This window comes from Amphiprion ocellaris, chromosome 23 (genome assembly GCF_022539595.1).
Source record: "Amphiprion ocellaris isolate individual 3 ecotype Okinawa chromosome 23, ASM2253959v1, whole genome shotgun sequence".
Lineage (NCBI taxonomy): Eukaryota > Metazoa > Chordata > Actinopteri > Pomacentridae > Amphiprion > Amphiprion ocellaris.
The window spans coordinates 26064819-26079263 of record NC_072788.1 but is presented as its reverse complement, the minus strand read 5'-3'; the positions used below and the strand labels follow the sequence as shown (position 1 = coordinate 26079263).

General features: G+C 42.9%; 1 protein-coding gene across 2 annotated transcripts; it reads left to right on the top strand.

Moving 5' to 3' along the window:
• Positions 1-666: 666 nt before the first annotated feature.
• Positions 667-14374, top strand: mogat3a (monoacylglycerol O-acyltransferase 3a). Of its 2 annotated transcripts, XM_055007817.1 has the most exons (10): positions 667-988; positions 1416-1546; positions 2189-2362; positions 2546-2606; positions 2901-3044; positions 4092-4222; positions 4567-4610; positions 4699-4789; positions 10516-10624; positions 13463-14374. In XM_055007817.1, the coding sequence occupies exons 1-10, from the start codon at positions 895-897 to the stop codon at positions 13615-13617; spliced, it is 1134 nt and encodes a 377-aa protein (XP_054863792.1). In that variant the 5' UTR covers positions 667-894; the 3' UTR covers positions 13618-14374. The 2 variants fall into 2 exon arrangements, with proteins under 2 accessions (XP_054863792.1, XP_054863793.1); XM_055007818.1 differs by lacking the exon at positions 1416-1546 and having other exon boundaries at positions 680-988; positions 2184-2362.
• Positions 14375-14445: the final 71 nt, after the last annotated feature.

Here is a 14445-nt window from a genome sequence, read left to right as displayed (position 1 = left end):
ATTGATGAATTAAAGACTTTACTCTGAATTAATCGTGTTTATTGATGAATTAAAGACTTTACTCTGAATTAATCGTGTTTAAACTTCCTCTTTTTGCTGCTGAAGCGTTCTTTCTTCTCAGTTTCACAACCGTCTGTTTCTGAGGATTATTAGTCAACAGCTGCACTTCACTGGAACTTCTGGTCACGGATCACACACAGAGCGTTGCCATGGCGACATCACACAGTTCCTGACTCTCTGACATCATTACCAGAGTTCAGTCTGATCAGGTTATTGATTATTGCTGAGATTTAAATGTGATGATTTGATCACAGCTTCCTTCTCCAACCTGAACGCTGCACTCACTGGAAATAGTAGAGACTGATCACTATTTATCACCACTGATCACTATTGATCACTGCTGATCACTATTTATCACTATTAATCTCTGATTCTGTCACAGTATATACTTTATACTTCATATTTTAAACTTTATACTTCATACTTTAAACTTTAATTTGCGTATTCAGCTCCAACTCCTTGTGTCCGTGACGTGAACGCGCCGATTCCACGCGCGCTCCCGACATATTTCGCCACGAGCTGCGATTGGCTAAGAGGAACCCACCCAGGGGGCAGGGCCCGGTGCGCATGCGCAATGCTGGAGTGGCGTAGAGCGTGTTGAAAGTTTTAGTTTATCAGTTTGTGTTGGATTATAGAGAAGGCAGACAGGCAGGCAGACAGGCAGGCAGACAGGCAGGCAGACAGGCAGACAGGCAGACAGACAGGCAGACAGGCAGACAGGCAGACAGGCAGACAGACACACAGACACGGAGACACTCACTCAGCAGTTCCGACATCCACACGGAGGCACCGCTCCAAGCGCTCCAAGCCGGGCAAAGGAGCGCGACCGCCGGCATGAAGATCGAGTTCGCCCCGCTGAACATCCCGCTGCAGAGGAGGCTGCAGACGGCCGCAGTGCTGCAGTGGATCTTCTCCTTCCTGGCTCTGGGTATGATCGCTCTGATTATTGATTACTGCTGCTGTTGATTATTGATCACTGCTGCTGTTTATTATTGATTATTGATCACTGCTGCTGTTGATTATTGATCACTGCTGCCGTTGATTATTGATCACTGCTGCTGATTATTGATTATTGATTACTGCTGCTGTTGATTATTGATTATTGATCACTGCTGCTGTTGATTATTGATTACTGCTGCTGTTGATTATTGATTATTGATTATTGATTACTGCTGCTGTGGACTGATTATTGGTTATTCATTCACTGATGGAGGTCCCATTTAAAAATGAAGGAGACCAACTCAGTCTGACCTTCTGTCAAATTCTGATCAGTCACATGGAGGAACCAGAACCAGGGTTCCAGATCGGGTTCCAACAGTAGAACCAGTCTGATCTAAGACTCTGATGTTCTGCAGATCTACAGAACTCTGAGGACCTTCAGAAAAAAGGCTGCAAATGTTTCCAGCTGCTCCTAGAACCCGGCTACTGCAGGATGAACCCCTGGAGACGTTCTCCTTTGGTGTTCTCTACAGTGAATCAGGATCAGGTCCATTAGATTTTCTGACATTTTACAAAAACTACAGAGTAGTGCTGGTAATTACAGATTTAAAGATGAACTCAGTGGTTCCATCAGTGTTCTCCTCCTTTAGTCAGAGTCCAGGAGAAGAACCTCCTGTTGGTCTCCATCAGTCTGAACGTTCTTATAAACTGTTAAACTCTGTCAGGTTCCTCAGGGTTCCTGATCAACAGAACTTTTCTAATTCTCAGCTGGATTCAGGTCTCGACTCCTCCAGAACTTCCACCATGCTTTAATCATGATGCTGGTGAAGAACAGACAGTTGTTGGATGAACAATCTGAAGCTGGAACTCCTTCAGAGGAGTCATAGGAGTCTTGGTGGCCTCCCTCTCTAGTCTCTTTCTGATCCAAATATCAGAATGTTAATTTGTTCTGGTGCAGCTTTGATTAAAGAGTTGGAGGCAGATGTAACTCACCTGTCTGTCTGTTCCTGTCTGTCTGTTCCTGTCTCTACCTGTCTGTCTCTATCTGTCTGTCTGTACCTGTCTGTCTCTACCTGTCTGTCTGTTCCTGTCTGTCTCTACCTGTCTGTCTGTTCCTGTCTCTACCTGTCTGTCTGTTCCTGTCTCTACCTGTCTGTCTGTTCCTGTCTCTACCTGTCTGTCAGCTCAGTGCTGTCTGGCTGGCTTCGTCCTGTTGGCTCTCTCTGATTGGTGGTTGCTGGCTCTGCTGTATGCTGGTTGGCTGTGGCTGGACTGGGACACGCCCACCAGCGGGGGTCGGCGGTCCGGTTGGATCCGGAGCTGGACGGTCTGGGAATACTTCAGGGACTACTTCCCCCTGAGGGTGAGACCAGTTATTGATCCCACTGATCAGTTAGTCTGGTTACTGATTATTGATTAATGTTACTGATTATTGATTTCTGATGACTGATTATTGATTTCTGATAACTGATTTTTGATTTCTGATCACTGATTATTGATTTCTGATCCCTAATCATTGATTTCTGATGACTGATGATATCTGCAGCTCATCAAAACTGTTGATCTGGATCCAAAGAAGAACTACATCTTTGGATTCCACCCACATGGTGAGAGACACACCTGTCTGTCTGTACCCGTCTGTACTGACCTGTCTGTCTGTATTGACCTGTGTGTACCTGTCTGTCTGTACCCGTCTTACTGTATTGACCTGTGTGTACCTGTCTGTCTGTACCCGTCTGTACTGACCCGTCTGTCTGTATTGACCTGTGTGTACCTGTCTGTCTGTACCCGTCTGTACTGACCTGTCTGTCTGTATTGACCTGTGTGTACCTGTCTGTCTGTACCCGTCTTACTGTATTGACCTGTGTGTACCTGTCTGCCTGTACCTGTGTGTGTTCCAGGTGTGCTGGTTGCCGGGGCATTTGGTAACTTCTGTACGGAGGCTACAGGTTTCTCTCGGCTGTTTCCTGGACTCACTCCTCACCTGCTGATGCTGCCGTTCTGGTTCAGGGTTCCGCTCTTCAGGGATTACATCATGTCTGGAGGTACTCACCTGCCTGCCTGTCTGTCTGTCTGTCTGTCTGTCTGTCTACCCGTCTGTCTGTCTGCCTGTCTGTACACCTGTCTGTCTGTCTGTCTACCTGTCTCTCTGTCTGTATACCTGTCTGTCTGTCTGTATACCTGTCTGTCTGTCTGTCTACCTGTCTGTCTGTCTGCCTACCTGTCTGTCTGTCTGCCTGTCTGTACACCTGTCTGTCTGTCTATCTGTCATGTTCCTGTGTTGCCATGCTAACATAGTGACCCCTGCTCTGTGTGTTGCCATAGTAACGTGTCGTCCCCTGCTCCGTGTGTTGCCACGGTAACGTGGTGACCCCTGCTCCTGGTTTCGTCAGGTCTGTGTACAGAACAAACTGGGCTGCAGGTCAGCAGGAGGCGGCAGTATCGGGCTCTCTGATTGGCTGACAGACCTCGCTGTCCCTGAACGTCCTCTGCTCTGTGTGTGGAGTCTCTGATGTCCTAACCTGAGGACAGAACTGGGTCATGTGACACTCTGTGGTCCAGTGGGGAACTGATGGGTTCTTAGACGAAGATAGTTGTCATGTTCTGAGGGTTCCTTCAGTTCCTCTGAGTTCTCCAGTCTGCTGGCTGTAGAGGAGAACCAGAACTCTGTAGTCCTCAGATCAGACGGTCTAGAAGTTCTCTGGTTCAACCTGTCAGAGCTGCTCACGGAGTTATTAGAGTCATTCTGAAATAACTTCCATTACTGTGAGTCAGTACTTCATATTAAAGTACTCTGTGTGTTCAGTGTGTACTACTGTTAGTGAGCTGTTTTGTTTTGTCATATTTCTACTCCTTATACTCAGAGATGATCTGATCTATTTGTCCAACATTATTCCAGATCTTGATGAGAAATTAGAAAGTTTCAGTTTTTATCTCCAGTAGTTCCTCACATGTTGATCAAAGAGAAAAAACCTGATGGAAGATCAACAGTTAGAATGAAACACAACCTGAATAACCTGTCTGTCTGTCTGTCTGTCTGTCTACCTGTCTCTCTACCTGTCTTTCTCTCTACCTGTCTGTGTGTCCTCCAGGTCTGGTGTCCAGCTGTAAGTCCAGTCTGTCCTACCTGGTCAGTCGTCCTGGAGGAGGAAATGTCGCCGTCATCGCAGTGGGCGGAGCTCCAGAATCTCTGGATGCCAGACCAGGAGCTTTAACACTACAGGTACCTGAGACATCCTGATTGGACGTTAGATGAGGACAGACAGCTGATTGGAGCTCAGATGAAGACAGACAGCTGATTGGACATCAGATAAAGATAGACTGCTGATTGGACGTTAGATGAAGACGTCAGATGAAGACAGACAGCTGATTGGAGGTCAGATGAAGACAGACAGCTGATTGGACGTTAGATGAAGATGTCAGATGAAGACAGACAGCTGATTGGAGGTCAGATGAAGACAGACAGCTGATTGGATGTTAAATAAAGACAAACAGCTGATTGGATGTCAGATGAAAACAGTTTCTTGTTGTGTCTCCTTCACTCATTGAATCTCGTTTGTCTTCCAGGTGCGAAACAGGAAGGGCTTCATCAAACTGGCTCTCAAACATGGGTGGGTGGAGCTTGTAGAGGAGGGGGAGCTCAGGTGTGCAGGTCAGGGGCGGGGTAAACGGCTGCTGACTGTGTTTGTGTTCCTACAGAGCTCAGCTGGTTCCAGTCTTTTCTTTTGGAGAGAACGAGCTGTTTGATCAGATGGAGAACCCGACCGGGTCCCCACTGAGGAGGCTGCAGGTTAGAGGTCACCACGGCAACCACAATAGCCAACCAGCAACCACATGAGTCAACCGGCAACCGCGGCAACCAGCCAGCAATCATATTAACCAACCAGCAACCACATTAATAACCAACCAGCAACTAATACAACCAACCAGCAACTCATACAAACAACCAGCAACTAATAGAACCAACCAGCAACTAATCTAACTACCAGCAACTGATATAACCAACCAGCAACTGATACAACCAACCAGCAACTAGTAGAACCAACCAGCAACTAATGTAACCAACCAGCAACTGATACAACCAATCAGCAACTAGTAGAACCAACCAGCAACTAGTAGCACCAACCAGCAACTAGTTGAACCAACTAGCAACTAATAGAACCAACCAGCAACTAGTAGAACCAACCAGCAACTAATAGAACCAACCAGCAACTAATAGAACCAACCAGCAACTAATAGAACCAACCAGCAAGTAATACAACCAAACAGCAACTAATACAACCAATCACCAACTGATATAACCAACCAGCAACTGATACAACCAAACACCAACTGATACAACCAACCAGCAACTAATAGAACAAACCAGCAACTAATATAACCAACCAGCAACTAAAATAACCAAACAGCAACTAATGGAACCAACCAGCAACTAATACAACCAACCAGCAACTAATACAACCAACCAGCAACTAATAGAACCAACCAGCAAATAAAATAACCAAACAACAACTAATGGAACCAACCAGCAACTAATACAACCAACTAGCAACTAATAGAACCAACCAGCAGCTAATACAACCAACCAGCAACTGATAGAACGAACCAGCAACTAATACAACCAACCAGCAGCTAATACAACCAACCAGCAATTGATAAAACCAATCAGCAACTAATACAACCAACCAGGAACTAATAGAACCAACCAGCAACTAATACAACCAACCAGCAACTAATAGAACCAACCAGCAACTCATACAAACAACCAGCAACTAATAGAACCAACCAGCAACTCATACAAACAACCAGCAACTAATAGAACCAACCAGCAACTAATAGAACCAACCAGCAACTAATAGACCCAACCAGCAACTAATATAACCAACCAGAAACTAATGGAACCAACCAGCAACTAATACAACCAACCAGCAACTAATAGAACCAACCAGAAACTAATAGAACCAACCAGAAACAAATAGAACCAACCAGCAACTAATAGAACCAAAAAGCAACTAATACAACCAAACAGCAATTGATAGAACCAGCCAGCAACTGATACAACCAACCAGCAACTAGTAGAACCAACCAGCAACTAATACAACCAACCAGCAACTAATAGAACCAACCAGCAACTAATATAACCAACCAGCAACTAAAATAACCAAACAGCAACTAATGGAACCAACCAGCAACTAGTCCAACCAACCAGCAACTAATAGAACCAACCAGCAGCTAATACAACCAACCAGCAACTGATAGAACGAACCAGCAACTAATACAACCAACCAGCAATTGATAAAACCAATCAGCAACTAATACAACCAACCAGCAACTAATAGAACCAACCAGCAACTCATACAAACAACCAGCAACTAATAGAACCAACCAGAAACTCATACAAACAACCAGCAACTAATAGAACCAACCAGCAACTCATACAAACAACCAGCAACTAATAGAACCAACCAGCAACTAATAGAACCAACCAGCAAATAATAGACCCAACCAGCAACTAATATAACCAACCAGAAACTAATGGAACCAACCAGCAACTAATACAACCAACCAGCAACTGATAGAACCAACCAGAAACTAATAGAACCAACCAGCAACTAATAGAACCAACCAGAAACTAATAGAACCAACCAGCAACAAATAGAACCAACCAGCAACTAATAGAACCAAAAAGCAACTAATACAACCAAACAGCAATTGATAGAACCAGCCAGCAACTGATACAACCAACCAGCAACTAGTAGAACCAACCAGCAACTAATACAACCAAACAGCAACTAATAGAACCAACCAGCAACTGATATAACCAACCAGCAGCTAATACAACCAACCAGCAACTGATAGAACGAACCAGCAACTAATACAACCAACCAGCAATTGATAAAACCAATCAGCAACTAATACAACCAACCAGGAACTAATAGGACCAACCAGCAACTAATACAACCAACCAGCAACTAATAGAACCAACCAGCAACTCATACAAACAACCAGCAACTAATAGAACCAACCAGCAACTAATAGAACCAACCAGCAACTAATAGACCCAACCAGCAACTAATATAACCAACCAGAAACTAATGGAACCAACCAGCAACTAATACAACCAACCAGCAACTAATAGAACCAACCAGAAACTAATAGAACCAACCAGCAACAAATAGAACCAACCAGCAACTAATAGAACCAAAAAGCAACTAATACAACCAAACAGCAATTGATAGAACCAGCCAGCAACTGATACAACCAACCAGCAACTAGTAGAACCAACCAGCAACTAATACAACCAAACAGCAACTAATAGAACCAGCCAGCAACTGATACAACCAACCAGCAACTAATAGAACCAACCAGAAACTCATACAAACAACCAGCAACTAATAGAACCAACCAGAAACTCATACAAACAACCAGCAACTAATAGAACCAACCAGCAACTCATACAAACAACCAGCAACTAATAGAACCAACCAGCAACTAATAGAACCAACCAGCAAATAATAGACCCAACCAGCAACTAATATAACCAACCAGAAACTAATGGAACCAACCAGCAACTAATACAACCAACCAGCAACTGATAGAACCAACCAGAAACTAATAGAACCAACCAGCAACTAATAGAACCAACCAGAAACTAATAGAACCAACCAGCAACAAATAGAACCAACCAGCAACTAATAGAACCAAAAAGCAACTAATACAACCAAACAGCAATTGATAGAACCAGCCAGCAACTGATACAACCAACCAGCAACTAGTAGAACCAACCAGCAACTAATACAACCAAACAGCAACTAATAGAACCAACCAGCAACTGATATAACCAACCAGCAGCTAATACAACCAACCAGCAACTGATAGAACGAACCAGCAACTAATACAACCAACCAGCAATTGATAAAACCAATCAGCAACTAATACAACCAACCAGGAACTAATAGGACCAACCAGCAACTAATACAACCAACCAGCAACTAATAGAACCAACCAGCAACTCATACAAACAACCAGCAACTAATAGAACCAACCAGCAACTAATAGAACCAACCAGCAACTAATAGACCCAACCAGCAACTAATATAACCAACCAGAAACTAATGGAACCAACCAGCAACTAATACAACCAACCAGCAACTAATAGAACCAACCAGAAACTAATAGAACCAACCAGCAACAAATAGAACCAACCAGCAACTAATAGAACCAAAAAGCAACTAATACAACCAAACAGCAATTGATAGAACCAGCCAGCAACTGATACAACCAACCAGCAACTAGTAGAACCAACCAGCAACTAATACAACCAAACAGCAACTAATAGAACCAGCCAGCAACTGATACAACCAACCAGCAACTAATAGAACCAACCAGCAACTAATACAACCAACTAGCAACTAATAGAACCAACCAGCAACTAATATAACCAACCAGCAACTAAAATAACCAAACAGCAACTAATGGAACCAACCAGCAACTAATACAACCAACCAGCAACTAATAGAACCAACCAGCAGCTAATACAACCAACCAGCAACTGATAGAACGAACCAGCAACTAATACAACCAACCAGCAATTGATAAAACCAATCAGCAACTAATACAACCAACCAGGAACTAATAGAACCAACCAGCAACTCATACAAACAACCAGCAACTAATAGAACCAACCAGCAACTCATACAAACAACCAGCAACTAATAGAACCAACCAGCAACTCATACAAACAACCAGCAACTAATAGAACCAACCAGCAACTAATAGAACCAACCAGCAAATAATAGACCCAACCAGCAACTAATATAACCAACCAGAAACTAATGGAACCAACCAGCAACTAATACAACCAACCAGCAACTGATAGAACCAACCAGAAACTAATAGAACCAACCAGCAACTAATAGAACCAACCAGAAACTAATAGAACCAACCAGCAACAAATAGAACCAACCAGCAACTAATAGAACCAAAAAGCAACTAATACAACCAAACAGCAATTGATAGAACCAGCCAGCAACTGATACAACCAACCAGCAACTAGTAGAACCAACCAGCAACTAATACAACCAAACAGCAACTAATAGAACCAACCAGCAACTGATATAACCAACCAGCAACTAATACAACCAAACAGCAACTGATAGAACCAGCCAGCAACTGATACAACCAACCAGCAACTAATAGAACCAACCAGCAACTAATACAACCAACCAGCAACTAATAGAACCAACCAGCAACTAATACAACCAACCAGAAACTAATACAACCAACCAGCAACTAATAGAACCAACAAGCAATTAATGGAACCAACCAGCAACTGATATAACCAACCAGCAACTGATACAACCAACCAGCAACTGATACAACCAACCAGCAACTAGTAAAACCAACCAGCAACTGATACAACCAACCAGCAACTAGTAGAACCAACCAGCAACTAATAGAACCAACCAGAAACTAATAGAACCAACCAGCAACTAATATAACCAACCAGCAACTAATACAACCAACCAGCAACTAATACAACCAAACAGCAACTAATAGAACCAACCAGCAACTGATATAACCAACCAGCAACTAATACAACCAAACAGCAACTGATAGAACCACACACCAACTGATAGAAACAACCAGCAACTAATACAACCAACCAGCAACTAATAGAACCAACCAGCAACTAATATAACCAACCAGCAACTAATACAACCAACCAGCAACTAATATAACTACCAGCAACTAAAATAACCAACCAGCAACTAATGGAACCAACCAGCAACTAATACAACCAACCAGCAACTAATAGAACCAACCAGCAACTAATACAACCAACCAGCAACTAATACAACCAACCAGCAACTAATATAACTACCAGCAACTAAAATAACCAACCAGCAACTAATGGAACCAACCAGCAACTAATACAACCAACCAGCAACTAATAGAACCAACCAGCAACTAATACAACCAACCAGCAACTAATAGAACCAACCAGCAACTAATACAACCAACCAGCAACTGATAGAACCAACCAGCAACTAATACAACCAACCAGCAACTGATAGAACCAACCAGCAACTAATAGAACCAACCAGGAACTAATAGAACCAACCAGCAACTAATAGAACCAAGCAGCAACTGATAAAACCAACCAGCAACTAATAGAACCAACCAGCAACCACATTAATAACCAACCAGCAACTAATACAACCAACCAGCAACTAATACAACCAACCAGGAAATAATAGAACCAACCAGCAACTAATAGAACCAACCAGCAACTGATAAAACCAACCAGCAACTAATAGAACCAACCAGCAACCACATTAATAACCAACCAGCAACTAATACAACCAACCAGCAACTAATACAACCAACCAGCAATTAAAATAACCAACCAGAAACTGATAGACCCAACGAGCAACCACATTGTCCAACCAGCTGCTCCCAGTGTGTTGCCTGTTAAGTTGCTGCCAGTATTATGGGATGTCTTCCTGTCCACAGAACCGACTGCAGTGCATCATGGGAGTTGCTCTACCGCTATTCCATGCCAGAGGAGTTTTCCAGTACAGCTTTGGACTGATTCCCTACAGGAAGTCCATCCACACCGTCGGTACGGCAACACCAGGGCAACACACTGGACCAATCACCTGGTTTATTGATTATCTGATCATTAGTCTGGTTTATGAATCTGCTCCTAAACAGTCAGAGGCCCTTAGTGTAAACAGCATAGTATAGCAATAGTTAGCAACAGTTAGCAATCGTTAGCAACAGTTAGCAATCACTGACAATAGTTAGCAGCAGGAAACATAAGTTGGCAATAGTTAGCAACAGGAAGCATAAGTTAGTAGTAGTTAGCAGCAGGAAACATAAGTTAGCAATAGTTAGCAGCAGGAAACATAAGTTAGTAACAGGTAGGAATAGTTAGCAATAGTTAGCAGCAGGAAACATGAGTTAGCAATAGTTCATAATACTTAGCAGCAGGAAGCATTAGTTAGCATCGGTTAGCAGCAGGAAGCATAAGCTAGCAACAGTTAGCAGTAGTTACCAGCAGGAAGCATAAGTTAGCAATGTTAGCAACAGGAAACAAAAGTTAGCAATAGTTAGCAGCCGGAAACATAAGTTTGTAACAGTTAGCAGCAGGAAGCATAAGCTAGCAACAGTTAGCAATAGTTAGCAGCAGGAAGCATAAGCTAGCAACGGTTAGCAATATTTAGCAGCAGGAAGCATAAGTTAGCATCAGTAAGCAAAAGGAAGCATAAGTTTGCATCAGTTAGCAACAGTTAGCAGCAGGAAGCATAAATTAGCAACAATTAGCAGAACGCATAAATTAGCATCAGTTAGCAATAGGTAGCAGCAGGATGCATAAGTTAGTAACAGGCAGGAATAGTTGGCAATAGTTAGCAGCAGGAAACATGAGTTAGCAATAGTTCGTAATAGTTAGCAGCAGAAAGCATTAGTTAGCAATGTTAGCAGCCGGAAACATAAGTTTGTAACAGTTAGCAGCAGGAAGCATAAGCTAGCAACAGTTAGCAATAGTTAGCAGCAGGAAGCATAAGCTAGCAACAGTTAGCAATATTTAGCAGCAGGAAGCATAAGTTAGCATCAGTAAGCAAAAGGAAGCATAAGTTTGCATCAGTTAGCAACAGTTAGCAGCAGGAAGCATAAATTAGCAACAATTGGGAGAACGCATAAATTAGCATCAGTTAGCAATAGTTAGCAGCAGGATGCATAAGTTAGCAACAGTTAGCAATAGCAGGTAACATACGTTAGCAACAGTAAGAAGCAGCAGAATTTATTCTCAGTTAGCATTGTTTAGCTTCAGTTAGCAATAGTTAGCAACAGGAAGCATTGTTTAGCGATAGGTAGCAATCGTTAACAGCAGGAAACATAATTTTGCAAAAGTTAGCAATGTTAGCAACGGGAAACGTAAGTTAGCAATAGTTAGCAGCCAGAAACATAAGTTAGCAACAGTTAGCAACAATTAACAACAGGAAACATAAATTAGCAATAGTTAGCAGCAGGAAAAATAAGTTAGCAACAGTTAGCAATAGTTAGCACCAGGAAGAATAAGTTAGCAACAGTTAGCAATAGTTAGCAGCAGGAAGCATGAGTTAGCATCAGTTAGCAGCAGGAAGCATTAGTTAGCATCAGTAAGCAAAAGGAAGCATGAGTTAGCAACAGTTAGCAGCAAGAAGAATGCGTTGGCAATAGTTAGCAGCAGGAAGCATAAGTTAGCAACAGTTAGCAATAGTTAGCAGCAGGACACATAAGTTAGCAATAGTTAGCAGCAGGAAGCATAACTTAGCATCAGTTAGCAGCAGGAAGCATCAGTAAGCAAAAGGAAGCATAAGTTAGCATCAGTTAGCAACAGGTAGCAGCAGGAAGCATGCGTTAGCAATAGTTAGCAGCAGGAAGCATAAGTTAACATCTGTTACCAACAGTTAGCAGCAGGAAGCACAAGTTAGCAGCAGTTAGCAATAGTTAGCAGCAGGAAGCACAGGTTAGCAACAGTTAGCAATAGTTAGACGCAGGAAGCATAAGTTAGCATCATTAAGCAAAAGGAAGCATAAGTTAGCATCAGTAAGCAAAAGGAAGCATAAATTAGCATCAGTTAGCAGCAGGAAGCATGCGTTAGCAATAGTCAGCAGCACGAAACGTAAGTTAGCATCTGTTACCAACAGTTCCCTGCAGGAACATCAGTTAGCAATAGTTAGCAGCAGGAAGCATAAGTTAGCAATAGTTAGCAGCAGGAAGCACAAGTTAGCATCTGTTACCAACAGCAGCAGGAAGCATAAGTTAGCAGCAATTAGCAATAGTTAGCAGCAGGAAGCATAGGTTAGCAACAGTTAGCAATAGTTAGCAGCAGGAAGCATAAGTTAGCCTCATTAAGCATAAATTAGCATCAGTAAGCAAAAGGAAGCATACATTAGCATCAGTTAGCAACAGTTAGCAGCAGGAAGCATACGTTAGCAATAGTTAGCAGCAGAAAACATAAGTTAGCATCTGTTACCAACAGTTTGCCGCAGGAAGCATCAGTTAGCAATAGTTAGCAGCAGGAAGCATAAGTTAGCAATAGTTAGCAGCAGGAAGCATAAGTTAGCATCAGTTAGCAGCAGGAAGCATAAGTTAGCATCAGTAAGCAAATGGAAGCATAAGTTAGCTTTAGTTAGCAATAGTTAGCAGCAGGAAGCATAAGTTAGCAATAGGTAGCAACAGTTAGCAGCAGGAAGTATACATTAGCAATCGTTAGCAGCAGAAAGCATACGTTAGCAACAGTTAGCAGCAGGAAGCACATGTTGGCAGCAGAATTTATTCTCAGTTAGCATTATTTAGCTTCAGTTAGCATTGTTTAGCTTCAGTTAGCATTATTTAGCTCCAGTTAGCATCATTTAGCTTCAGTTAGCATTATTTAGCTTCATCGGTTCCTCCATGTTCTGTCTCTCTCCAGTGGGGAAGCCAATCTCGGTCATTCAGACTCCGAGTCCCAGCAGAGACGACATCGAGAGTCTCCACAAAGTTTACATGCAGAGTCTGATCGACCTGTTCGAGCAGCACAAGCACACCTACGGGCTGGACGAGCATCAGCACCTCACCTTCATCTGACACCTGAGGACACCTGAGGGGACCTGAGGATACCTGAGGATGCCTGAGGACACCTGAGGGGACCTGAGGACACCTGAGGACACCTGCAGCCTCACAGACTTAAGAAGGCTTCACTGATTTATGAGGAATTCTAACTAGTGTTTGATGCCAAAGACAAGTTTTATTGTTTTTCTGTGTAAAAAAATTACCTCAGATGACTGACAGGTTAGTTATTACAGGTGTGGTGTGACATCACAGGGGATGGTACAGTGTGATTGGTTGGTGTGGACATAGGAATGGCAGCTGTAAGCTCCCTGTTAGCTTACTGGATGAATCCAACTGTTAGCTAACTGTTAGCTACCGGCTAGCTACCTGTTAGCTTCCTGGATGAAGCTAACTGTTAGCTACCTGTTAGCTCCCTGGATGAAGCTAACTGTTAGCTCCCTGTTAGCTTCCTGTTAGCTCCCTCTTAGCTCCCTGGATTAAGCTAACTGTTAGCTACCTGTTAGCTCCCTGGTTGAAGCTGTTAGCTCCCTGTTAGCTCCCTGGATGAAGCTAACTGTTAGCTACCTGTTAGCTCCCTGGATGAAGCTAACTGTTAGCTCCCTGTTAGCTCCCTCTTTGCTCCCTGGATGAAACTGTTAGCTCCCTGTTAGCTTCCTGTTAGCGCCCTCTTAGCTCTCTGGATGAAGCTAACTGTTAGCTACCTGTTAGCTCCCCGGAAAAAGCTAACTGTTGCTGAATATTTCCTCACAATAAACTCAAACCTTGAATCAGATGGCATGTTTACTTTGAATCAGCCTTTATTTACACCAAGTTTGCTTTCACAACATGTTTACGTAAATAAAA